Consider the following 25,026-nt stretch of genomic DNA (forward strand, 5'->3'; position numbering starts at 1 on the left):
TGCGCCCTGAGGTCAGAGGCGTCCCCGCCCCACCGGACTCCTGTGTAAATGGGGCCGATTGTGTTTTCCTGCCTTGTTGTCGGGCCAGCCCCTCAGCAGCACCAAGCCACCCTGCGCCCAGCACCCAGGGGGCCATTAGGCAGCTGCTGGCTGGTGCCCTCGTGCCTGGTGCCGGGCAAGTGCCTAACGTGCGCCATCTGATCTGATGCCCACAAAAGCCCATTTTACAGAGGGGGGGCACCAACGATCGGAGAGGCCATGTGTGACCCTGCCTGTTGAGGCTCGGGCCCCGCTGACCACACCACGCTGGTAAGTCCTGACCCTGTCTGCAAGGGACTCATTCCCCACCTGGGAGGTTTGCTCACGGCAGACGGTATGGCCCGCTGCTCTCCAGCGACGGCAAACCTGAGTCCTGGCAAGGCCCTGTGGCCCCAGCCCCAGGAAGCAGGCCCCTGGGGCCTGCACGGTGATCTGGGTCACTCAGGAGGCTGGTGCGGGCTGCTCCCGGGCCCGCTGTATCTCTGCCGGGAGTGCACTGAGCCCCATCGCCTGCCCACCCAGGGGAGGAACGTGGCAGGGGCTGCAGGGAGCTGAGAACCTGGCAGGAGAGCCTCTGCCTTCTGGAATTCCCCAGCCCAGCACCTCTTCCCGCCCCCACTCCAGGGCGCCCATCACTCAGTCCTTGTCCGCAGGGGCACTGGGGTGACCGGTGTTAAAGGCGCGGCACCTCTCAGGGCTGGTCACTACGTGGCACTGTCCCTCCTCGGACATCCCTTCCCTGACCGCCCAGCCTATGTAGCCCTTCAAAACCCTAGACCAGGCATTCTGGCCCGAGGCCTCCCGAAGGGGCCGTCGTGGGCACCACAGGCGGCTGGCTGAGCAGCGCCCCTGGCCCGCACCCACTGGTGGCCAGGAGCACCTCTCCTCCCCCAGGTGTGATGTCCTGGCAGGGATCCTGGTGGGGGGGACAGCTCCTGGGTGGGACCCACTGTCCTACACCTGAGATGAGATGCTTATGGCCTTCTTCCTTGGGTCACGAGCTCTCTGGGGACAGGGACCATCGGTCTCGCACACTGTAGTGCCCAGTGCCCAGCCTGGGCCCAGGACAGCTCCCGGCACCACTGCCTTCCCACTGCCACTCACACGAGGTCCTGGCGGGTGGAGGTCCTGGCGGGTGGAGGGGCCGCAGAGGCCCAGAGCGCCTGCTGAGCTGGGGGTGGGGAGGGGCGGGAGCTGGCGGCTGGCCAAGCCAGCCGGACAAGCCCGGGCCAGACCCACATGCCTGGGACAGGAATTTGGATTCCGTCACTTTCCACCTTGCCTCTGGGCCTGTTTCGGCAGCTGCTGATGCGCCCTGCTGGGGGCAGGGCCCAGCTCAGCGCCCAGGGCAGGGGACCTGCCCATCTACCTGTCTCGTCCAGCTCAGGCCCACGGGGCGTGTCGCTGGGGCACAGACGAAGGTAAGGGATGTTCTGAAGGTGCCTGCGCCTGAGACCCCACTGTCCAAGCTCCTCTCCAGCACAGAGGCCGGGTCCTGGCTGTGATCATCTCACCCGTCAGCCCGCGTGGCCCCAGCCATGTGACGCTGGGGGTGGGGGAAACGTCCTCTCCCTCGGTCTCAGCTTCCTGCTCTGTAAAATGGGCTCACAGGATTGTCATGGGGCTTCTGTGGGGCCTTCCCCAGCTGCTGGTTCACAGGCAGGAAGCGTGAACCTCCCTCAAAAGTGCCAGGCCGAGAGCTCCCTGTCCTGGCTGCCTGGCCGGGCGCCGGGGACACCCACTCCTGCGGAGCCTGGGCACAGGCGGGCTGGGACCTGGGCAGTGCTGCAGGGTCACCCTCGGGCCCACTTCCCACGGGGACAGCAGCTCTCCATCTCCCTGACCAGAGTGCTGCCCCAGGTGTGGCACCGTTCCATCTCTGCCCCGCTCACCGGGCTCCCAGCCGCCCCTTTCCTGTTGAGCCCTGACCTCCACCCATGGGTGTGGGGACAATAGCTCCAACCTCCTGATGGGGAAGCAGAAGGGGAGAAGGCCTAGGGGCAGGGGGATGGCGCCAGAACCCAGGCCTTTCCCAGGTCCCCCCGCCCGAGTCACTGCCTGGACGTGGGGGCTCCGTCTGTGCCTGGGGTCGGACCCTGGCCTGGGCCCCGGGGGGCTCTGCTGCCTGCGCTTTGCCGTGCTTTCCCATTGAATCTGGATCCCCACCCGGTTGGGCTGGGACGCACTGGCCTCCGGCCAGCCTGGAAAACCCTGTGTGTCCGCGGGGACGAGCCAGCTGGACGCCCTGTGTGTGCTTCGGACGGAAGGGCCTCCTTTCCTGTCACTTGGCTCAGACCTCTGTGGCCAGCCCCCACAGGAGGGGTGGGGCCAGGAGGCGGGACAGTCTTGGGTGTCCGACCTCAGTACCCCCCTGCTGTCAGCTGGCCCCTCCAGGTGGACCCAGTGCACAGATGCGCCCCAAGCGCCTAGCTCAGCCCCCACTGGACTCCCCAGCACATCACCTGTGTCCTGAGAAGGCCTGCATGAGCCTCCTGGGAGCCGGGGCAGGGGCGGTGGGGGCGGTGGGGGGGGGGGGGAAGGGGACTGGCCCCACCCAGAGCCTGACTCCATCCTGCATGGTCATGGGGAGCTCTGCCTGCCTAGGTGAACAGCAGAGCGAATGAAAAAAATCAAATAGAAAAACAAAATGACACATACGTAAAAGAAAGCGAAATAGTAAATGACAAAATGAAAAAATAAAACAAGGTAAAATAGAACGGACGGGGCGCTGGCCTGGCCCCTCCACGCTCCCTGGGGCCCCGATAGGCTGAGTAACGATGCCAGATGCCCTAAGCTCTGGGCCAGTTATGTTGACCCATATGGGGGGTGCCGCACACCCACTGTGACCTCCCTTAACCCTCATCAAGACCAGGGAGAGCCGGTGACTGCCTGTGTCTCTCTGAGGTCAGACGATGATCCCAAAGCCTGGGAGGCTGTGGGGCCAGGCCCTGGTTGGTGGCTCACTGGCTTGCACACTCCCTGCCCCCCCCCCCCCCAAGCCCCAGGGACAGGCCTGCTCTCAAGGGAATGGAGGGCAGGCCGGAGGGGCTGGTGGCTGTAACTCCTGGGCAGGTCTGGTCGGCCCTGACCTGCCGCTCACCCTGGCCCCCGCCCCGGGCCCGGAAGGAGGGTTTCCTGGTTCTGGCCGGTTCCCTTCCACACACAATGCATTTCAGACCGGCCTGGCCGCGCCTGGCCCAGAAACAGCTGCTCTGGGAGGAGGAGGGGGAGGCTCCCCTGGAAGGTTGAGCTGCCCCACATCTCAGGGCCTCGTTTACCTGTGCATGCGGGGGGCGGGGGGGGGGGGGGTGCCTGCAGGACTTGGCTGCTGCACAGACACCAACCAGCTGCTGTTGGCTGCCATCGCCCTCCCCGGGCAGCCTGAACGGGGACCCGTATGAGATCGGGCTGTCTTTGGTGCAAGCTGCCAGTCACCAGCCTACGATTCAAACCCAACCGTATGACCTGGAACCACATTATGACAACAGTAGTGGTGATGATGGTGATGGTGATGAACACTAGCAGGCTGGGGGTTTCCTGAGTGCCGCACTCGTTCTGAGCACTGCATGTGTTAACTAGTTGAATGCAGACCACCCCAGCCCTGTGGGGTGGCTCTACCGTTGTCCCTACTTCATGGCCAGAAGGAGGCAGCTGAGTAATTTAGAGGGACAGTGCAAGCTTGACTTGTGATCCTGATGTGATATTGACAAGTCAAGGTTATCGAGAGCACAGGTGTATACTTTTTTCTTTTAATTTTCTTATCAATTTTTTTAAATGTTTATTTTTGAGAGAGAGAGAGAGAGAGAGAGAGAGAGGTCGTGAGTAGGGGAGGGGCAGAGAGAGACAGAGACACAGAATCCAAAGCAGGCTCCAGGTTCTCAGCCCGATGCGGGGCTCGAACTCACAAACCATGAGATCACGACCTGAGCCGAAGTCAGACACTCAACAGAGCCACCCAGGCACCCCACAGGCATATACTCTTGAGTAGAAACGGGTGCACTCAGGAACCCTGGACGGCACCACCCTGCCGGACAGCTGCTGCTGAGCTCCTTCCTAGAGGCTGCCTTGGGATCTACAAAAAGGGCTCAGCCTGATTGTCTTCAAGTGCCAGGTCCTCCTGCCCCCCACTGCCTTTGTTCCACCCGGCCTCTGGCCCTTGCCCAACCTGGAGACCCCAGAGGAAGCTCAGTAAACAATTTACCCCGCGGACAAGGGACCAGGGGCCTGAGGGAGATGACTCAGCCCCCTTCAGTTCCAGAGAAGTGGGCCGGGAACAAACAGGTGAGCCTCTGCCCTAGGGCCCCAGCGCAGCTGTAGGCAGTGCAGACACAGCTCTCGGACGCCCCATAGTGGCTGCCGGTGACAGCACAGGCACAACGAGGCCATCCCTACCTAGGATCTTGTCTGCAGCCCTCCCTCCCCCGGTACCTGGCTGCCGTCAGGGACTTGCTCCAAAGTGGGACCTGGGACCTTGGACGGCAACGTTTCTTAAGAGAGTAAGATCCAGATTTCCTGGGCCACAGGGTGGGGGGCACAAGTTTCTTCCCCTTGAAGAACTTGGCCTTGAGACTCTGCCCTAGAGGAAAGGATGTGCACACCCATGTGTGTGCATCCTATCATCTTACATTTTTAAAAATTGTTTTGGGGGTGCCTGGGGGGCTCCATCAGTTGAGCGTCTGACTCTTGATTTCAGCTCAGGTCATGATCTCACAGTTCATGACATCGAGCCCCACCCTCAGGCTCTGTGTGGAGCCTGCCTGGGATTCTCTCTCCTTCTCTCTCTCTGCCCCTCCCCCGCTTGCTCACTCTCTCAAAATAATTACATAAACATTAAAAAAATGTGTAAATATTGTGTTAAAATACACGTAACATGGGGCACCTGGCTGGCTCGTTGGTGGAGCCATGCAACTCTCGGTCTTGGGGCTGTGCGTTTGAGACCCATGTTGGGTGTAGAGATTACTTAAAAATAAAGTCTTTAAAATAAATAAATATTGGGACGCCTGAGTAGCTCAGTCAGCTAAGTGTGCGACTTTGGCTCAGGTCACGATCTCACGGTTCGTGGGTTCGAGCCCTGCATTGGGCTCTGTGCTGACAGCTTGGAGCCCAGAGCCTGGTTCTGATTCTGTCTCCCTCTCTCCCTGTCCCTCCCCTGCTCTGTTTCTCTCTCAAAAATTAATAAACACTAAAATAAATAAAGATATCTGGATATCTCCAAGCTGAGCGTGAAGACTGCTTAAGATTCTTTCTCCCCCTCCCTCCGCCTGCCCCTCCCCCACTCACACTCTCTCTTCCTCAAAAACAAACATTAAAACACACACGCAGATGTAAAACCCACCACTTTAACCATCTGCAAGCGTACAGCTCGATGGTATTAAATACTCTAGTAATGCATTAGCATCACCACCATCCAACTCCAGAACTCACTTTGCAAAACTGAAACTCTCCCTATTCAACGCCAGCTCTGGTTCCCTCTCCCACACAATGGCAACTACCATCGTATTCTCGGATTTCCACGACTCTAGGTACCTCGTGTGTCATTGTGTAGCATTTGTCTTCGTGCGATTGGCTAATTTCTCTCAGCATAATGTCCTCAAGGTTTAACTATACCCGTTGTGTCAGAACGTCCTTTTTAAGGCCGAATAACATTCCCTTGTACGTGTAGACCATTTCGTTCACCCGTTCATCCACCGACGGACATACGGGTCGCTTCTGCCGTTTGGCTGTTGTAGATAATACGGCTGCAGATGGGTGTGCGAGTATCTGTTGGAGACACCGTTTTCAATTCTTTTGAAACTCCACTCAGGAGTGGAGTTATTGGATACGGGAATTCTATCTTTAATTGAGGAACCACTATACTCTCTCCCACGATGGCTGCACGGTTCAGATTTCTACCAACAATGAGCAAAAGCTCCAATTTCCCACAACCATGCCAACAGTTGCCTCTTTTTAAAGTTTTCTCTTCTTCCTCCTCTTTTCTACTTCTTTCTCTCCCTCTTCGCCTCCTCCTTCTTTTTAGTTGATACATTCATCTTGAGAAAGAGAGGCACAGAGAGAGAAACTGAGAAGAGAGAGAATCCCAAGCAGGCTCTGTGCTGTCAGCACGGACATCATGACCTGAGCCCAAATCGAGTCAGACGCTCAACCAACTGAGCCACCCAGGCGCCCCTGATTTGCATTTCCTTAAGGACTAGTGCTGTTGAGCATCTTTTAAATGTACTTACCGACCATTTATACGTCTTTGGAGAAATGTCTACTGGGGTCCTTTGCCTACTTTTAAAACAGGTTTTGTTTAGTTTTAGTTCTCTCTATATCCTGATATTGATCCCTCACCAGGTGTATGATTTGCAACATATTCTCCCATTCTGCAGGTTGCTTTTTTACCCTGCTGATGGTGTCTTTTGATGCACAAATCCTAAACATTTTCATGAGGCGCGATTTGTCGTTTTTGTCCATGCCTTTGGTCTCATTTCAAAATCATGGCGGGTCCAATGTCGTAAAGCCTGTGCCCTAGGTTTTCTTCTAAGAATTTTGTTTTAGGGGCGCCTGGGTGGCTCAGTCGGTTGGGCGGCCGACTTCGGCTCAGGTCATGATCTCGCGGTCTGTGAGTTCGAGCCCCGCGTCGGGCTCTGTGCTGACAGCTCAGAGCCTGAGCCTGTTTCGGATTCTGTGTCTCCCTCTCTCTGACCCTCCCCCATTCATGCTGTCTCTATCTCAAAAATAAATAAACGTTAAAAAAAATTAAAAAAAAAAAAAGAATTTTGTTTTAGGTCCTTGATCCACATCGTTTTTACATAAGGTGTTGAGGTAAGGGTTCAGCTTCCTTCTTTTGTATGCAGATATCCCATTTTCCCAGCACCGTTTGTGGAAAAGACAGTCCTTCCCCCCCCCCCCCCCCAACAGTGGTCTTGGCAGCCTTGCAGAACATCATTTGACCACATATGTGGTTTATTTCCGGGGTCCTTATTCCGCTGACCACTCGAGGAAGATCCCTCTGCAGACCTCTCTCTGCTACTCTCTCCTTCCTGGCACTCTGGTAGTCTAGCTGCCTCTCCCACCTTCCAGCTACAGAATCTTTTGATCACCAGGACTAGCTGGGTTGACCCACATGCAGACACAGGCAGGTCTCAGCGGGTCCTGCCCCGGGAGCTTGGCAGCGTCCCCTCCCTGCCCCGACCTCGATTTCCCGACAGCGGTGTCCCCGCGCCCTAGAGAGGACCCCAAGTCCGCCCGCCGCCTCCCAGCCTGTTCGAGGCTTCCTCCCGCTCGGCCACTGTCGCGGACGAAGTCCCAGGAGGGGTCTGCACGGCCCCCGCCCGCCCACGCGGGGCTGACAGCGGAAGCAGAAGCCGCGGAGGCCCGGGCGTCCCCCAGCCCGGCGACGCCTGCCTGGGCCCGCCACCGGATCCCGCCGAATCCGCCGGGCGCCGCCACCCGCAGGTCCCGCCCCGTCCGCCGGAAGCGGAAGTGCGTCAGGGCAACAGGCGGCGCCCCGCGTCGCGTCGGGACCCGGAAGCACTCGCCGAGGCCCCGCCCCGTCCTCCAATACCGCCGCCGGCGGAGGAAGTGCTTCCTTTCTGCGCTCGCGCTCGTGGTGGTGGTAGCAGCAGGTGGGTCGCGCGGCCGGGCGGGGGCTTCGGGAGGGGTCTCCGGGCGGGAGCCGACACCCGAGGGCCGGGGCGGCTTGGGGAGACGGCGCGGGGGCCGGGGCGGCTGCAGCGGAGACGCAGCCCGGCCTCACGGCGCCTCGGGGTCTCGCAGGCTTGCCGTCGACATGCAGAACGACGCCGGAGAGTTCGTGGACCTGTACGTGCCGCGGAAATGGTGAGCGAGCCCTTCCACCCGCCCCCGCTCCCCCCTCCCGCTCACTGCGCTTACCGCCCCCCCCCCCCCCCCCGCAGCTCCGCCAGCAACCGCATCATCGGCGCCAAGGACCACGCGTCCATCCAGATGAACGTGGCCGAGGTGAGCCGGGCGGAGGCAACGGGCCCGTCCCGCCCGGGGGAAAGCCCCCAGGGCGGCCGAAGCCAGGTCGGGGTGGCCTAGCGGGCTGAGCACTCCCGGACCCCACATCTTTATGATTCGCGTTGACGATTTGCAGGTTGACAAGGTGACGGGTAGGTTTAACGGCCAGTTTAAAACCTATGCGATCTGCGGGGCTATCCGGAGGATGGTGAGTTTCCCTGGCCTTGCGCACCGGGTGGGCGGTCGAGTGGGGAAGGGGGTCTTTCTTTCTGGAGGCTCGAGTAGATTCGTGGGCAGAGTGGGTGAACTTGTGGGGCTGTGCTAGCCGCCTGCCCCTTCCTGCCGCGGAATAGGGGTGCTAAGGGGCCCAAGATAGGAACCCCCGAGAAAGCACTCAGGTACCCCCCCCCCGCCCCCCATAATCAGGTATGAGGCCCTATGCCAGGCCTCTCCACTGGACCTCCTGCCAGCCGGGTTTAGCAGGGGTGATAGTCGAGCACTTTTTTCCAGGGTGAGTCTGATGACTCCATTCTACGACTGGCCAAGGCCGATGGCATCGTTTCAAAGTAAGTAAGATGGCCTGTGTTTGGGCACAGAGGCCCGGGACCTTTCCTGAAATGAGGTTTTAACGTCGTCTTTACTTTTGTCCTAGGAACTTCTGACCAGAGAGGATTACAGATGTGAGATGTTTGTCGTAAATAAATAACAAAAATAGCAAAAGCCACCTGTGTTGGTTCATTCTGGGAGTGTGGATGCGTTCCTCTGGGCATCAGTGTGAGGGCTGCTGTAAAGCTGGACGCGGCCGGTCAGCTGAAAGGAGGCAACCTGTGGCACACTTTGCAAAATCACATTTTACTTTGAACCACAAATACATTACCGTTTGCAAACAAATGACATGTGACTTGACATTGAGGTCAGATAGTCGCTTAGCGCACTTTTAAATGCACAGCTGCTTTCGGAGCCGCCTCTTAGATGTCTGGGCTCGATCTAGAGAGTGAGGGGCTCAGACACGTTTGGCTTCAATACTGGCTTTGCTGCAGTGATCACTGACCGCCACACGAGCAGCTTTTGGCGTCGAGGACAGGACACACCAAAGGGAGAGTTACAGGTCTGTGAAGGACTAAATCTTACTATGGGAACACAGAAACCTAAACTGCTGTCAGCTGTTCGAACACCTGTGTGGAAATTGTCGAGGACCAGGACGCATGCCCTCTTGAGGTGAAGTCTGGGAACCCGTCCCTTCCAGTGCTTGGAACACTAGAGTGTCCTTGAGATACGAGGGTTGCACACGTTGCTGTCCAGGAGAAAAGCACCTGTATCTCAGCTCCCTCCCACCCTCGTCCGTCTGGGACACATGTGCATTAGGGGCCGTCGAGGGGGACAGGGAGTTTATCCCGCAATAAATAGGGTTGGAATACAGGCTTGGGCTCCATCCCCCGGGGGAAGAGGAACAGCTGGCCTGCACGCAGACACGGGTGCTGGGGTCCAGGCTGAGCCGCTGGTGCCTGAGCGTTGTGATGAGCAGAACCGGTGTCTCCTTTTGGCAAAAGCATCAGTTTACACACAATACAGGGTGGGGCTGTCGCAGAGACTGACAGGTTTGTAGGACGGCAGGGAAGCAGCTTAATGGCCCAGCCAACGTGGTCATTTTTAACCCCAGCTGACCCAGGGAGGGAAATCATCCTTGGTTCTTCAGTGTTTGACGGGACAGTGAGCTGGAGAACCGGGTCACAGAACGTGCAGGAAGGACACGCAGACCTGGGAAAGCCGAACACGGGCCCTGTTGAGAGAAGGGGCACAGGCCCGCACACAGGTGACAACCACCACTCCCTGGGCTTCGTGTGACAGCCAAGACTGCGTCCTGCCTACGAAGAAAGGCGTGTGCACCCACCTTCCAGGGAGATGGGGCCGTCCCCCTCCCGCCTGCTTGAGAGTCAAGTGTGGTGTTCCAAGTCACGGCCTCAACTGCTCCCGACCAGATTTTGTTCCCTTAAGACCCATCAAACCAAATCCCAAGTAACAATAAATACACCGGTTTTCTCCATCACGATATTGCTTAGAAAGATCAAGAGCCAGGAGCAAGCAGTCCAACAAACATCCTGAAGGTCCAGAGTGTCGCAGGCAAGCAGGGGTTCCCGGTGAGAGGTGAAGGGTGGGTCCCCCCTGGGGTGGGCTAGTGTCTGCGCGGAGGCCTGCTGGCACGTGTGACGCTCGGGCATCAGGATTTCACAGTGACACGATGCTTGGAGTAAAAAGTGAGAGAAACCGGAGTCTGCCCTAGTTGCACTGATGCCAGAGCTCCGCCTGTGGAAGGATGCCGGGGGAGGCCAGTGGGCATCCCCGAGGGGCTCAGCTGGGCCGGGAGGGAGCTGTGTCCACCAACGGAAACCGGAAAGAGCCAAGACTAATGTTTCGATACGCCAACTTCTGCAATTCCAGAGTGTTCGGCAGGCTCCAGAAACCCAGATCTCTGCGATGCGAGCGCAGTGGCTGTGGTGGTTTGCGGAAGACCAGGCGGTGCAAAGGAAAGATGCCGAAATGACCACTTGAGGATCGGGTCGGTCTCAGGCACATGAAAAAAGTAAAACCTCACGTTTCGCTCGCGTAAAAATGCGAGAAGATTCTCAGGAATGTACCATGGCGGGTGGTGTGCTTTGGAATGAAAGCGGTGTCCCTCCAAGGGAGCAGGTGTGCAGGGACAGCGGCATCAGTTGAGGGGCAGGCGCGTCCCTGCCGGGCGGCTGCTCACCCGGACACATCCCTGGGGCCCTGAGCGCCAGGGCGTCTGGGCGGTGTGGGAGGGGTGGCCGCCCTCCGGGCAGAGGCCAGGCTGGGCTAGAACTGCTGCGTGAGGCGTCTGTAGTGAGGTAACACCTGGCCCTCGGGAAGGTAGAGCGCGAGTTCCAAGGCCACCAGCACCGTGAACTCAAACCCGATCAGATCCCTTCTGTTGAACCGAAACCTTTCCTCCAGCTTCTGCACGGGAGGAGGGAGGAGGGAGGAGGGAGGTTATGTGGAGCCCCAGCTCTGCACCAGCCGCTCCGCCCCAACCGGGTTCTGCACAAGCCACCCCCCACCCTGGTCCAGAGCAGGTCGGGGGCGGAGCCGGGGCGGGGCTGGGCGCACTCACGTCGATGAGCTGCTTCACCTCGCTCCTGCGGAGGTCGCTGCTGATCTTGGCGGCGAGCAGCACGCACGCCCCGGCGCATAGCTTGCGGTTCTGCTTGTTGAGTTTGCCCTGCAGGACGAGCTTCTCGAAGTACACGTAGGCCATGGACACCGTCACAGGCTCCAGGCTGCACTCCTCAGAGAGGTTCCGCATCTCCCGTTTTAAACTGCGGGTTTACACGGAAGCCGGGTGCTGACGGGCAGTGGAAGTGGCCGCACCTCTCCCTGCTCCAGAGTGGCCCGGAGGGCACCATTTCCTCCAGGTGGGCACGGCTGGCGCTAGGGTCCGCAGCTTGCTGGACAAGCAGGCGGATGTTGGCTTCCCCTTGCCCCTCGGGCCGGGCCGTGCCCCCTCCCCCCCCCCCCCCGAAGTGTACTGGGTAGCCCATGCTGCCCTCCAGGGGCCACCACAGAGGACAGAGTCCCTGCTCCCCTGTGGCTGCAAAAGGGACGATGTGGGGAGAAATAGCACCGTGGAAAGGCCCTGGAGCAGTGTCCGGACCTTCAGCGAAGCCCGTTGGTGCTGGTGAGGGGGGACAGTGAGACAGTGGGGCGAGGAGGGCCCAGGGAAGGGTGATCCCCAGGAGTCCCAACTAGGCCAGGCTGCCTGGGCTCTGGGCGGTCCACCACTTAACTCGCTGAGGTCTTGGGCAAACCTCCTCGGCCCTCGATCCCGTCTGTCAGATGGGGTCACCACAGTGCCCACCTCCTGTGTGGTTACGGGCATCAGGGAGCAGGGCTAGCAGGTGTGGGTGCAAGCAGCACTGAGGCGGCCTGACCCATGGAGGTGGCGGGCGGTGGGGGGGGTGGGGAACTGCTGACATTGGCCTGGTCAGATAGCAGGAGGGGACTTGGGCAGGGCACATCTGGATTTATCAAGCTCAAGAACCTACTAGAAACAGGAGAGGAGAGGAACGGCCTCATCACGGTGGCGGGGCCCAGAGATCTCTCCTCAGTCCCCTTACCTCCTGATTTTGCTCAGTGTCAGTTTGATGTGTGGGAACTTCTCCCGGAAGGTCTCATTCATGTCCTTCTTGAGGTCAGAGGGCTTCACGTACTCTATTACCGTGGTCTGTGTGCGAGAAGGCCGCAGGGTAGGGGTCGGCCCCGCACAGCCCTGGGGGCCACCCACCCGAGACCCTGGGGGCTGATTTCACGCTGGCCTGGGTCTGCAAATGGCTTCAGGCAGCAGATCAGAGGAGGACACGTCTCAGGACAGAGGGTCCCAGAGCCTGGGATGCAGAGTGGTGACCCAGGCTGCCAGGGCGGTGTGGTCAGCGCAGCCTCTGGCCTGCTGCACACCCCCTGCTGCCCCAAGGTGCTGGTGCCCTGGGGTGGGGGGCCCAGTGGCCCTGCCCCGGCGGCTCGCCCTCAGCCTGCCCCCGAACACCCAGAGGCGTGTGGACCGGGCCTGCGCCGGTGCCCCCCGTACCATGTAAGACGCGAAGATGAGGACCCGCTTGTGCTTGCCACAGGGCCATTGTGGGTCGTCCAGGAGGTTGGGGTTATACTCCAGCGTGTCCCCTGCGTCAGTCCCTGTGTGCAGAGGACAGCCCTGACCGACCATGAGCCCAGGGCTCTGGCCAACCCAAGCCTCAGCTGGAACCCTGGACTAGCCCCTGGGGAACAATGCTTCTGGGGTCTGGGAGGGACTCTAGGCCACGGTTCCCTGTCCCTGAGGGCTGGGTGGAAGGATGTCCTGACCGAGAGATCCCTGCCCCTGCCCCGGAGCCGTGTGTGGACACGGGATCTCTCCAGTTCCTGGGTGGATGAAGCACAGGCCGTCTGCTCCCTTCTCCCAAGCCTGGCTCCCCGTCTGGACCAGGGGCTATGGGCTTCAGTGTGATTCTGGTCTGCCCGCCACAGTGTGTCCCTTGCCCAGCTGGTGTGGCTGCCTGCCCGGCACCCGGTTAGGGCACGTGGGGTACCTAGATCCGTGCCGGCTGGTGCTGACTTGGCTGGGGTAGGTTTGTATCTTGACCCTGGCAGAGCCCGGGGGATGCTGGGCCGGGGCTGGGGTGGCAGGCCGTGGCTGTCTGTCTTGTGAGTGACCAGGGCGTTGGTAGGGTACAAGAACTTGGCATAAGACACCACCTGGAGGGGAATGGGTGTCAGGGCTCAGTCCCAGTCATCCCCAGGTCCACAGCCCCTCGTAAGACCAGAAGTCCAAGCAAGCTGTGCCTTACTCCTTCTGCTGCAGGCAGCCCCCACACGAACGCCACCCTCATGGGGACAAGGAAGGACCCACTGAGAGCTAACGCTCCCGGGCATCCCTCCCTGTTACACCAACACTTGACGCTAGTGTTATCAGTAACAAGAACGTCCCAGAATGCCACCTGCGCCATCCCCCACGTGGGATCTGCAGCACAGGAACCTTCTTGCTGCCTCTGAAGCCCTTGACCTCTGACTTCCAGCACGGAGGCAGCACCTGGGCCCCCGCCCAACTCACGCCATTTCCCATCAGCTCGCTGCTGAGCGAGGTGAGGGGCCTATCTTCACAGGGCTGTGTGGCTTCCTCCCGACACCTTGCACTTTAGGAGTCAAGAAAAACCCAGCTCCGTGTCGATCGCCTGGGCGAGCACAAGCTCCCAGCCCACCCACCAGCCCGGACTGAGCACGGCCTCCACTCTTGCCTTCCCATCTGCTCCCAGCTCGACGCCCTCCAGCTCAAAGACCATCTCGGAAGACACGGAGACGCCGCCTGACGGATGCCTCTGCTTCTGGCCGTCCACCCGCAGGTCACTGCAATGCACGGGGGGAGGCGGCTGCCGGGCCTTCCTCTGTCCCCAGAGGTGGCAGGGGAGCAGGGGCCCCCGCTCTGCGCCCGCCAGGCCCAGAGCTGGGGGACGGGAACGGTACCAGCACTGCCTCGGGCACAGGGGAAGGACCCCGGGCCCCGCGCTGCCCAGTCCTGCCCCTTCCCAGCCCCACATACTTCCTGTGAGAACACCTGCAGGCTGGCAGTAATGGGGTGGCACCAGCCTCTCCCTAGGCCTCCCCCTGGGCCAGCTTCACCCAGGCCCCTCGCCTGGCAGGTTTCTCTACTGCTGTTTCACGGCAGGTCCTGTGGTGCTATCTCCGCCCTGACGGTCACCTTCCTGGAGCTATGCCGGATGCACTCGCCAGGGTCGGCCACAGGACGCATCCCCATGAGGAGGACCGTCCCAAGGCAACTGCGTGTAAGTAACATGCGGACACACCCCTCCCAGGGAACCAGGACCCAAATGGCCTTCAGTGCTCCCGAGGCGCTCTGGCAGAAGCGGGTCTGCTGGCCTCGGCGTGAGGCCACTGCAAGCCGGGGGGCGGGGGGGCCTAGCCCATGGCCCCCTGGTCACTCACCTGACCCGCAGGCCTTCTCCATAGGGCAGGACCGAGAAGGCTGCACACAGGGACCGCTTGGCACAGATCAGCACGATCCTGGGGGGAAGGGTTGGTCAGAGCAGGTGGCAGGTGTTTCCAGGAGAAAGTTCCTTCCCGCCTAGACTTGGGTCACGCAAACTGCCTGGGGTGTCCAGGGGACAGGAGAGCCAGTCGGTCTGGCTGTCCCAGCTCTCGCCCGTTCCCTGCAGGTGCTTAGCGAGGGTGCTCGGTCCCGCTGGCAGGTGCGTCCCCTCCACAGGATGTGCAGCACAGGAAGGTCTGGCCTGGCCCGTGCAGGCAGCGGGAGGCCAGTGGTCGGGGCTGCTCACCCAGGAGAGGCCAGGCTTTGGAGGACACGAGAGCAGAGGTGTGTACCCAGAGGACTGTCCCGCTCAGGGGGCCTGTCCTCAGCCTACCTGGAGGGGCTGATAGAGCCAAGAAGCACCTACTTCTACGTCCTGAGCCAAGCTGGCCAGGAGGCGCCCCACGTGGGGCGTGTGGCAGGAAGGCCAGCCCTTCCCCCCACTCTGGGCTGGGATCTACCCTGCCCGGCCCGGCCTGGCTCCAGCAGCAGGAGACTCCCCTCTTTTCTGGCTGTGACTGCTGGCCCCCCTGGGCTCCCGGGAGCCAGCCCAGCGCTTGGGCCTGTTCCTCAGCACCAGCACGGGCCTGTCACACTGGGGTTCACGCTGGGGGGTCCAGGCCACTGCTAGAACACAGAGCTCCCCGACAAGGCCACTGGGTGGATGCCAGGCAGCACGGCCTCCAACAGGAAGGGCGCTGAGCTCAGATGCCCCAGGGTTGGCAGGACAGGGCATGAGGGACGGGCGACGGGAACGCCTTCAGGGCACCCACACAGCACCCACAGACCCAGGACCTCCTCCCGGCTGCCCGTCTACACCCTGGTCTGGGGCAGCCAGATCTCGGCTTTTAGTGTAACCTCCCGGCCGCTGCCCTCCTCTCCCGGCCACGTTCCGTCGCCACACCTGCTCTGTTTCCGATGTCCCTTCACTTCAGCGCTCCTACTCAAGCTGGTGTCCACCAGGTGGCCCTTCACCTGGGACACCGGAGAGGAAGGGGGCGGTGGACCCGAGCTTGAACACTGGGGGAAGCAGGAGCCACTCGCCGACATGGGGTTCGAGGGTGGACGTGCCGGGCAGCGCCGCGGCTGCACGCGTGGGCCGGGGATCGGACTCCAGCTCTGCCTCTGGGCGGCCACACGCTTGCTCCCGTGGCACATGCGTACCTGCTGTTCCTCGTGTCGTACTGTCGCATGTTCTTGATGAAGTGAGTCTTCTTTAGGCCTTTATGTCTTGGGGAGCCAGATATGTGTTTGGTTCTGCAATGTAAACCCCAGGTCACTCTCCCCTCCCTCTAGAGCCCCTCTGGCCCCAGAGCCTGGTGGCTGGGGCGCGCGGGGTCTCAGAGCCAGCGGACCCTCACCTCTGAACGGAGGCACATCCCACAGCATCTTCCAGGAACTCGAGAGAGCAGCGCTGGGAGGCAACTCGCCGTCTGTAAAAAGACAGGGCAGGGCCTCAGCAACAGACCGGGGAGACGGCTGCTGTCGGACCTGGAGGCGCGCTGGCGGCCTTCTCCCCGCTGGACAGCAGCGCACAGCCACGGTGTCAGGAGCCCGTCTGTGGCCACCTCTGAGTCTCGGGCAAGACTCAGGACCAGACTGTGCCAGAACAACGCAAGGGGGACCAGCACCCTGGTCCACCGCTGCCCACTGCCTCCCGGAGCTCAGGCCAGCAGGTCCTGAGAGCCCTCTCTGGCCCAGGACGGGCACGGCAGCTCCCGCTCAGCCACAGCAGGCTGAAGGCAGGGAGGGGCTTCTGGAAGTCTTCCAGGATTGGAGGAATCACTCCTGGAGGGCTCCCAACCTCCCCCCTCCCCCACGTCAGGGGGCTTCTCGAGGGGGAAGGTTCAGACCCTGTGTGGGCTGCACCTCCAGGTCAAGATCATGCACCCGGGTTACTGGCACCAAGACCACCACCTGGTCACTCGTCGACTTCCTAGTCCTCGTGGGGGTCACAAGCACATCTCACAGGTGAGCCCCGAGCCCCCACACCTCCCCAAAAGAGGGAGGCTCCGGGGGGCCGAGGCCGTGTGTTCTGTGAAATGAAGCTACACGGGTCCTGAGCTCAGCCTGGGCCGGCACGTGTCGGGTGGGTGCCCCGGTGTCCGTGGCACTATTTCACTCCAAACGTGAGCTGAGGGCGGGCTCCTGGGGAGGGGACCGGTGTGGGGGGCGGCACAGGGCAGAGGACGCCACTCCTGGGAGCTGCAGCCTGCCTGGGAGCAACACGGTCCCCCGGCAGGACCCCTGGCTTACGATCCAGGCCCGGTGTGGTCAGGCCACCTCACCAGGTGGAGCCAGCCTGGAATCCAGGTCGCTATGAGCCCGTGAGTCCCCGGGGAGCCGTCGGGCCCTAGGGGCTCAGCCACCCCCGCCTGCCACGGATCGAGTGCCGGATCGAGCGCCTGCGGCAACTCGGCACCTGCCCGAGGTCACACGAGCAGGGCAGTCTGGGGGGCCCCAAGGCTGTCACCACGAAGCCACAGCCCACACTCCACTTACTTCTTTACAATGACAAAGACAGCAGAAGCTTATTGAAAAGAAATGAGAATTGAACACAGTGGAAACTCCGGTGAAACGCCGGGTGTCCCAGAGCGGCCCCACCTCCGGAGACGGGGCTGGTGGCGGTGGAGGACACCCGCCTGCCGGAGGAGAGTGCCCGGGGTGGGGGACGTCAGTGCGAGGGGAGTCCGGTGGGGGGGGGGGGGCTGAGGCCTGCCCAGGGTGGCGGGGGGATGTGCGGCAGGGGCCTCCGCAGGCAGGTGCGCTGACTGCTCACGAGGCAGCAGGAGGGGTGTGTTGGGCATAACCCGGCGTCCCGAGAAGCCTGGGGTGGGTGCAGGTGAGCACCGTCCCCGCGCCAGGTGAGCAGGTGGATGTGCGGGACCTACCGGCTTAGGCACAGCCCGACCGTCCCCGGGGGTGTCTGTGTGCTGCTTTGCAGGGCTGGCTCAGAGGCCCCACGGAGCAGCCCCGTGTGGCTTCCTCAGACTCATTTCCTCGGCTAATTTCCCAGGCGATGCTCCAGTGGCTCCTGCACGCCTGGGAGCTCGCGTGCCCGGAGCCAACAGCCATCTCCGTGGACGCCGGCCCCACACGCGGCCTCTGGCCCGGTGCCCGTTGGAGCGGCAGGCGCGTCACGGCGCTCTGCTGCCTGGCTCACTCCTCCCGTGGGTTCCGGGTTGAGGCAGTCAGCTCACCAAGCTGTTAAGATCTGTTCCCAGTTGCTTTTGCAGACATCTGTGGTTTTCTTCCACTCGTCTCTCCTCGTGAGCATTTTACATATAAGCTCGGTCCTCGCAACAACGGCACGTGACGGGCCGTGCCCTCACTCTCAGTTCTCAGGTGGGGAAACGGAGGCACAGAGCCGGCGAGCCACTTGCCCGAGATCACGCAGCTTGTAAGGCGGTACTGGGCCCTGCACCCCCGCAGGCGGTCTGTGCGACCACTACCGCTGCAGCGCTGGCCGGGGTGGCTGGAATCGAGGCCGCCCCCCCAGACATTTCCTCAGGTGCTCCCTTGCTGAACTTGGCCTCCATTCCAGAGATGCCATTAGCGCGTGGATGAACACCTGTGGCCCCCGATCAGGGCACCCCGAGCCGTGGGTCTGGGTGGGCACCTGGGACACGGGAGGCCCGGGTGTGCCGCTTCCGGCTTCCCCGGTGTTACTGGGCGCATCTGTCCGCAGGGGGCGGAGTGAGCTGCAGAACGTTCCGCAAGTGAGTCTGTGGGCAGGAGAGGAGCAGCCTGCAGGCTCCCAGGGATCTCAACATCCTTGGGTGTGGAGGTGACCGCGTCGTGGGCGGCAAAGGCAGCAGGACAGCCGGAGGTCAAGCCACAGGCGAGGCCAGAGCCCTGGTGGTGGACACGGAGGACCTTCCCAGGGCCTCCCCTGGTGGTCAGGAGGGGCTCGCCCTTCCCAGGACACGGAGCAGCGCCAGCCGTCCGTTACGCAGCGCCCCCTTTCAAAGAACCTGCTGGCCGGTCTTTTGGTGGCTTCCTCTGGAGGAATGTGGAGCCCTCCGGGGACTCCCAAGGTGAGACCACCAGGGTCTCACACACAGCTCCGGCAGGATGGGCCACCCAGTATGGGCGGGTTCTGGCCGAGGGTGCTCCGGCTCAGCCTCTCTGGACACAGCCACCCAGAAAGGCGTCCGTCTGGCCAGCAGGCAGGACAGAAGCCCTGTGGCAGCTCGAGCGGAAGCACACTCCCCGCTGGGGGCAGCGGGCGCGGTCAGCAGGAGGCCGTGCTCACCGCGTGCGGTCGCCTCCCTGTGCCTGCACATCACATGCTGCCGTGATGGCGGTGACAAAGTGGGGGTCTTGGTGTGCGAGGGGTACTGGCTGCCGAGAGCTTCTGGGCGGGGGGGGGGGGGGGGGCGTGTGCTGCCCCCAGAGCTGGGCCTGCATTTTACACCCCATTGAAAAACACCACCCACGAACAAGCTACAGAGAACACAGCTCGGGCTTTCTGCCCCCTGCAGTGCCTCACCCCCCAGCCCTGGATGTCCGGGCAAACACGGGTCTCCCCTGCCCAGAAGCCTCTCCGTGGCGCCCAGGTCAGTGTATGCGGGATGGTGTCCACTCGCCATCTGACTCTCTGGGGAAGAAGGGGCCAGAGGTCAGGGGTGTGGGAGAGGCTGTCGAGGGCACAGGTGCCCACCGCACTGACCACGGCTTGCTCGCTCTCCGGCTTGCTCTCAGAATTACCCCCCACCTGCCCCCGAAACACAAAACGTGGAACACAAACAGGAAGAGAAATTGCTATTGGTTAGTTTCTAGCACCTGATGGACGTCCTTTACTTTGTAACTACAGAAATGCCCAACGGAGCAGGGGTGCCCACCTGAGGTCTGTTTGAGGGCCGAGGACCACCCAAACCGAGCGAGGGGCCCAGGGAAGGGGTCAGGCCAGCTGAGAGCAGGCTGCTGACAGGTACCAGTGCCAATGACCTGAGACGCTCTCCTGCTCCGTGCCCATCCGAGCGCAGCGGCCGACCTCGCAGACCCTTGGTGCACACCTGTCCAGGGAGTGGTGGTCCTGGGTGCCCCATCTCGCCAAGTCCCTGCCAGGCAAAGCACAAACCCCAAATTCCAGCCAACCGCTCAGGGAGGCTTGAAGACCCCTTGGCCATGGGACCCAGGGTGTGGTCTCTGGGGTTCAGGTCTCAGGCCTCTGAGCCACCCTGGGGCAGCGCCTCTAGGCTCTAACCTTGGCTGCCACCTCTGGCTGTCCTCCAGCAAGAAGCCCCCGAATCAGAGTTGTAAGCACACTGCCAGATGCGCCACTGAAATTGGCTCAATTTGGACAGGAGCTTGGCAGCTTCTGGAACACGAGGTGGCTCCTGGCCAACATGGCGGCTAAAATGCTCAGCCCCTTCTCAGGACCGTTCCGTCGTGAACCCTCCAGGATCGCGAGAGTCTGCGTTCCCAGCTGACACAGCAATGTCCTTGGGCTCCCCCGTGCCCCGGCTCACCTTCCTGGTCACGAGTGCCTTGGACACTAACGTGGACTGTGGTGGGCTCAGCTGGGCTCCCCAAAAGTTACATTGAAGTCCTAACCCCTGATATCTGTGACCGTGACCATATTTGGAAGTAGGATCTTTGCAGATGTGACCAAGTTAAGATATGGCCATTAGGGCGGGCAATGACTGGTGTCCCTCTAAGGAGGGGAAAACGCCAGGTGCAGACAGAGACACCCAGGAGAAGCCACGTGCAGATGGAGGCCGACACTGGGGGGCTGAGGCCACGCACGAGCCAAGGGACGCCTGGGGCCACCAGGAGCTGCGGGAGGCAGGAAGGCCCCTTCCCTGGAGCCTCCAGACGGGACCTCAGACCTATGAGCTCTGAGACGGTGCGAGGAAGCCCTGTGTTGTTCAAAGCCGCCCAGCTGACGGTGCTTTGTTTTGGCAGCCAGAGAGGAGGGCGCAGGGCCCGGCGGGGGCCACCTGTTTCTGCCGGCTGGAGGAGCCCAGCGTCCTGCCTGCTCGTGGTAAGCGACTGCAGTGTTGAAATGAAAATAAATGCCAAGTTGGGGGCTCGAGAGGAACAGGGATTCCAGTGACTTGCTCACCGGCTTAGCAGGAAAAACCACGCCAGACTCAACCCTGAGTGTGAAACACAGCTTTCCTGCTGTGGACTGCGTGTGAGCACTCGCTGGTAACCTGGTTGTGACAAGCGTCTGCTCGCCTGGCCCTGGCCACTGCCTCCCCTCGCCGAGCCCGTGACCTCCCCTGGCCTCACACAGCCCCTCGGGTTCATAGTATGTACGGCAGAAGCACTTCACAGAGGAGTAAACTGAGGCTCAGTGGGGCCGTGCTTCCTGCCAGTGGTCACAGAGCCCCTGACGGGCACAGGTCTGTTCTGCAGGCCTGGGTCGAAGCACCACACTGGTACAGACTTCTGGAAGAGGCCCTCCCCCCTCCTGCTCCTGGAAAACAACAGATTCTCGACTGAGTCTGCAGCCAGGAGCCCCCTTTGCTAGGCCGGCCGCCCCTCACGCACTCCGCAGCGACTCCCTCTGTGGGCCCGTCTCTGGGCCTGGGGAACTCAGAGTGACATGGACAGTCCCCACACGGGGGGCCCGCTATCTGTCCGCTGGGAGGGACAGTGAGTTCACGGCCCGGGCTCACGCCAGGGGTGAAGGGACACGGGACGGGGGTGGACGCAGCAGGAAGACCGAAGGGCACCCGGGCCTACACCATACCCCATCCCGAGCCAGCCTTCTCCTGAGCTCAGGCCCCTGCACCCCCCGCCCGCCCCCCCCGCCGCAGGAATGGGCCACGCGGTGACACCACGGGCCACACGGCCTCACAGGGCTCCTGATTATGGCGTCGCATCCAGCATCCACGGCCCCCAAGCCCCTCCCTGGCAGGCTGCTGGCCAGGCTGGTTCGCAGGGCCTGGCCCACAGCAGGGTGGCCTGCTTGCTGAGCAGACACGTGGTCCGCACATGCACACGCACACGGAAGGGGCAGGGGGCGGCCGGCGTCACACGGCGGGGAGCACACGCATCGCTCTCCAGCTGGGGCCCGTCTCCAGGTGAGCCGCTTTCCCCCCCGAAACCCCACGACTCCTCCCACGACAGACGGGCTTTGCCATCCGCCCGGCGCAAGGGGGGACCGTCCTCGACCACTTCGAGGCCGAGGGCAAGTGTGCTTCGGGGCTCTGTTTTTAAAACGGACGGACTCCTGCTAGGGAACTAGCTGGTTCTCGGTGTCAGCCTCCTCTCGCACAAGCACCCCCATGTCACCCCCCAGGGGACCGGACGTGGGCTGCCGAGCTGCCGCGTGTTGGGGATTCTGATCCCCTGGCCCCAGTCAGCCCCCCAAGCGCCTCCGGAGCGCAGCCAGGCTTGTTTGTGGAAGGGGTCCAGGGTGTCCTTCCGGCCTGCCCAGGAGGCAGCCGCTCCTCTGTATGGTTAGAAATACTTCCGTCTGTGGTGGGACAGTGACCTCAGCAAGCGCTTCTCCACGGGCCACACACAAGAGCTCTGACCCTAAAGTGAGAGCCAAGCGTTGTATTCTGGACTGAACCTTCCCAACCAAAACAGTGCTAGAAAAGACCCCGATGCCGTGACCCCCGTCTGAGGGCCGGGGGTGGGAGGCACCATGGCGTGCGCAGCTGTGATGACCCCCAGCTGAGAAGAGCCGCCTCTGGACCCCAGGAGTGGCCCGCCTCTGCAGGGCCCTGGGCTGCGGGGCTCCGCACTGGGGCCCTTCCGCACACCCCGCAGCTCTGTCCTGCACACAGTGGCCTTCCAGAGGGACTGTGACCGCAGCCCATCCTCAGTGCCAGGCCCCAAATGGGTCCTCAAGGTGCAGGTGGGCAGTGGGAGGGCATGGGATAGCCCCGGAACCTGGAGGAAGGGGCGAGGAGGCAGGGTAGTGGCAGCAGTACTGAAGGGGCACCCAAAGCTGCAGCTATGCAGGAGGCTGGGCAAGGGTCTCCGGGGCAGGAGGCAGGGCGTCTGGCAGCCAGGCCTTTCTGGGCACAGGCACACTGGAGGGGCAGGGCTCAAGGGTGGGGGCTGATCTGGCTTCCTCGAAATGAGCCGAGGGCTTCCTAGAAATGGAATTCGAGCAGGCGGAGTGAGTGCAAGCTGGGGTGTGACAGGGCCAGGGACACTGAACCCAGAGGGGACCGGGGAGGGGGGGAGGGCTGGGAGTCTGCACAGAGGTAGGGGGGGTACCAGGGAGCGGGAGCTGTGGGATGGCAGGCTGGGAGATTGGCCCTGGTACAGAAGACTCAGAAACTGGATGTCCCGGTGCAGGAAGAACCCTGGCCCACATGGAGGGGTCGCCCAGCTAGGGAATGCAAGGGGCCACACAAGAGTGCTCCAGAATCCAGAGTCCAGGATAAAGGCGGGCTGGGGAGGGGCGTGTCCAGAGCTGGCAGGGCTGTGTGTCTGGGGGCTGATGAGGGCTGAGGAGCTGGAAGAATTAAGGGGACCGTGGCCCCGGTGTCTGGGGACAAGCCCCGAGGACGCTGACCCCCACATCTTAGACTGACCAGGCCCAAGCAAGACTCTTTCTCAGGCTGGCAAAACCAGGGCACCCCAACCCTGTGTCTGCGGCTCACAGGAGATCAGGGTCACCTTCTGATCCCCAAGTCCTGTGCCGACAGGGCCCCAGGTGACTCCGATCCCCAAGTCCTGTGCAGAGGGGGCCTGGCCCACTGTGCCCCCATGCCTTGGACCGACGCTCCCCGCCCAGGTCACCCTGACCCAGTGTCCTGGGCTGTCAGGTCGCCGGCCCACCTCCACTCCTGGGTCGACGTCCCCAGGTCACCCCAGCCCCGCGCTGCTGCAGCTCAGGGCCCGCACTCACCTCTGGCGTTGCCCGTCCAGCCCGAGCCCCAGGCCGAGGCCGAGGCCGGCGGGTGCGGGGGCGGGCGCGGGGCTGAGCAGGCCCTGGGGCGCCGACGCCCTGCCCGCGATCCCGGGCAGCCCGGGCAGGCTGGCGGGGGGCGCGGGCGGCGGCGGCGGAGGCGGCGGGGCCCCGCGGGAGGAGGGCTCGGGTCCCGGGGGTCCCGGCGGCGGCGCGGGCGGCTCGTGGGCCTCGGCGGGCGGCGGCGGCGGCGGGGGCGGCGGCGGCGGGGCTTTCTCTCCGCCCGGGCCCAGGCTCGGGGGCCGGCCGTCCAGGGAGATGTTGTTGAGGAAGAAGAGCGCGGCCTGGCGGCGCCGCGAGTCCCCGCGCCTCCGGGGCGCCTGCGGCGGGACCCTGGCGGCGGGGCCGGGGCCGGCGGGCGGCGGGGCCCTGGCGGGGCCGGGGGCCGGGCCCGGGGCTCCACCCGCCGCGGCCGCGGCCATCCTCGGACTGAGCCCGCCGGCCGCCCGCCGCTGCCGCCCCACCTGCGCGCACGCGCCCGCGAACGCCGCCCATTGGCCGAGGCGCCCCGCATGCAAATGAGCCGCTGTCGTGCTTTTTCATTGGCCCGCACGGCGTGGTGGGCGGACCGCGGAGTTCTCTGGCTTGGGGGGAGGGGGAGGAGGACGGTGGGCGGCTCCCCTGGGTCCTAGAGGCAATTCTGCTGCGGCGGGCAAGGCAGCCGTGTCACCTAAGGTTCGAATCCCCGCTTCGGAAGCAGGAGCTTCGGGGCGCTGGCGCCCTGTTCTTCTTGCTGGGTTGCGGATTTCGTGGTCAGCCTCCGTTGAGCCTGAGTCTTTAGGCTCCAGCGCTTGTCTCCTCTGGGGTGTGTGTCGGTGCTGGGAGCTGGGGTCTGGGGGCCGAAGCTGTGCCGCCTGCCCTCTGCAGGAGAGGGGGCTTCAGCTTGCAAAGGGTCATCTCCTCGAGGAGCCCCAAGGCTCCTTGGAATGGCAGGTGGTGCCACCTGGCTTCCCTCACTGACTGAGGAAGACACTGAGGGTCTGAAGGGAGAAGGCACTTGCCTGGGATCACGCGCAGATGGGGGCAGTGCTGGGCCTTCAGTCTCAGGCAGGGTCTTGCAGTTCCCTCAGCAGCAACGTGACCTGAGCCTTCGTGGTGCCTCGGCCTCACTTTCCCATTCTGTACCCAGGTGCCCCTGACCTCAGAGCAGGTGGCTTCGTGCTCGGGTACTGCCCTCTGGAGCCCCCAGGAGCCCATCTGTGTCTTTGAGGCGGGGGGACAGGGTCCCGCCACCACCTCGTCTGCTCTGTCCAACTTTCTGCCTGGGACAACGACTTCAGGGTACTTGTCAGGATTACTCAGGCTCAGCGACGGACATCCCAGCACGGGGTCAGCAGTGCTGCTGCAGATCCGGGCACCTGCTGGTGGGTTGGCCCAGTAGTGCCTCTGCGTGTAGCTGCTGGGCACACACCCTGATCCAGGGAATCTTCTGAGCCCCTGCTGGGGAGGGCGAGGGGCGGGGCGGGGCAGACGCAACCTGGCTGTGCGCTTCTGTGTGAGGGCAGGATGAGTGAGGGAGTCTCCTGTCCCA

General features: G+C 62.6%; 2 protein-coding genes across 4 annotated transcripts; one reads left to right on the forward strand and one right to left on the reverse strand.

The window, feature by feature from the left end:
- Nucleotides 1-7,556: 7,556 nt before the first annotated feature.
- RPS21 (ribosomal protein S21) lies at nt 7,557-8,721 on the forward strand. 2 transcript variants are annotated; one of them, XM_025932258.2, is made up of 6 exons: nt 7,559-7,646; nt 7,798-7,860; nt 7,938-8,001; nt 8,138-8,209; nt 8,512-8,567; nt 8,654-8,721. In XM_025932258.2, exons 2-6 carry the CDS (start codon nt 7,811-7,813, stop codon nt 8,661-8,663), a joined length of 252 nt encoding a protein of 83 aa, XP_025788043.1. In that variant the 5' UTR covers nt 7,559-7,646; nt 7,798-7,810; the 3' UTR covers nt 8,664-8,721. The 2 variants fall into 2 exon arrangements, with proteins under 2 accessions (XP_086558781.1, XP_025788043.1); XM_086702655.1 differs by lacking the exon at nt 8,654-8,721 and having other exon boundaries at nt 7,557-7,646; nt 8,512-8,571.
- Nucleotides 8,722-10,036: 1,315 nt separating this feature from the next.
- On the reverse strand, nt 10,037-23,932 carry CABLES2 (Cdk5 and Abl enzyme substrate 2). Of its 2 annotated transcripts, XM_086702653.1 has the most exons (11): nt 23,436-23,932; nt 19,630-19,674; nt 15,973-16,044; nt 15,776-15,868; nt 14,509-14,586; nt 13,803-13,911; nt 13,098-13,263; nt 12,602-12,705; nt 12,135-12,241; nt 11,132-11,336; nt 10,037-10,977 (listed from the first exon to the last, which is right to left on the reverse strand). In XM_086702653.1, the coding sequence occupies exons 1-11, from the start codon at nt 23,915-23,917 to the stop codon at nt 10,837-10,839; spliced, it is 1,602 nt and encodes a 533-aa protein (XP_086558779.1). In that variant the 5' UTR covers nt 23,918-23,932; the 3' UTR covers nt 10,037-10,836. The 2 variants fall into 2 exon arrangements, with proteins under 2 accessions (XP_086558779.1, XP_086558780.1); XM_086702654.1 differs by lacking the exon at nt 19,630-19,674.
- Nucleotides 23,933-25,026: the final 1,094 nt, after the last annotated feature.

Source organism: Puma concolor, chromosome A3 (assembly GCF_028749965.1).
Source record: "Puma concolor isolate L17-30 chromosome A3, mPumCon1.1.hap2, whole genome shotgun sequence".
In the NCBI taxonomy this organism is placed as follows: domain Eukaryota; kingdom Metazoa; phylum Chordata; class Mammalia; order Carnivora; family Felidae; genus Puma; species Puma concolor.

Bases quoted from the DNA above. Each gene is read 5' to 3' on its own strand.
- RPS21 (XM_025932258.2), top strand. From the start codon at position 7,811: ATGCAGAACGACGCCGGAGAGTTCGTGGACCTGTACGTGCCGCGGAAA. The intron at 8,002-8,137 runs GTGAGCCGGGCG...GACGATTTGCAG, and splicing joins TCCAGATGAACGTGGCCGAG to GTTGACAAGGTGACGGGTAG. The intron at 8,210-8,511 runs GTGAGTTTCCCT...ACTTTTTTCCAG, and splicing joins GCGGGGCTATCCGGAGGATG to GGTGAGTCTGATGACTCCAT.
- CABLES2 (XM_086702653.1), bottom strand. From the start codon at position 23,917: ATGGCCGCGGCCGCGGCGGGTGGAGCCCCGGGCCCGGCCCCCGGCCCC. The intron at 13,912-14,508 runs GTGAGTGACCAG...CGTGCATTGCAG, and splicing joins GGAGAAGGCCTGCGGGTCAG to TGACCTGCGGGTGGACGGCC. The intron at 12,242-12,601 runs GTACGGGGGGCA...TCTCGCACACAG, and splicing joins TCATCTTCGCGTCTTACATG to ACCACGGTAATAGAGTACGT.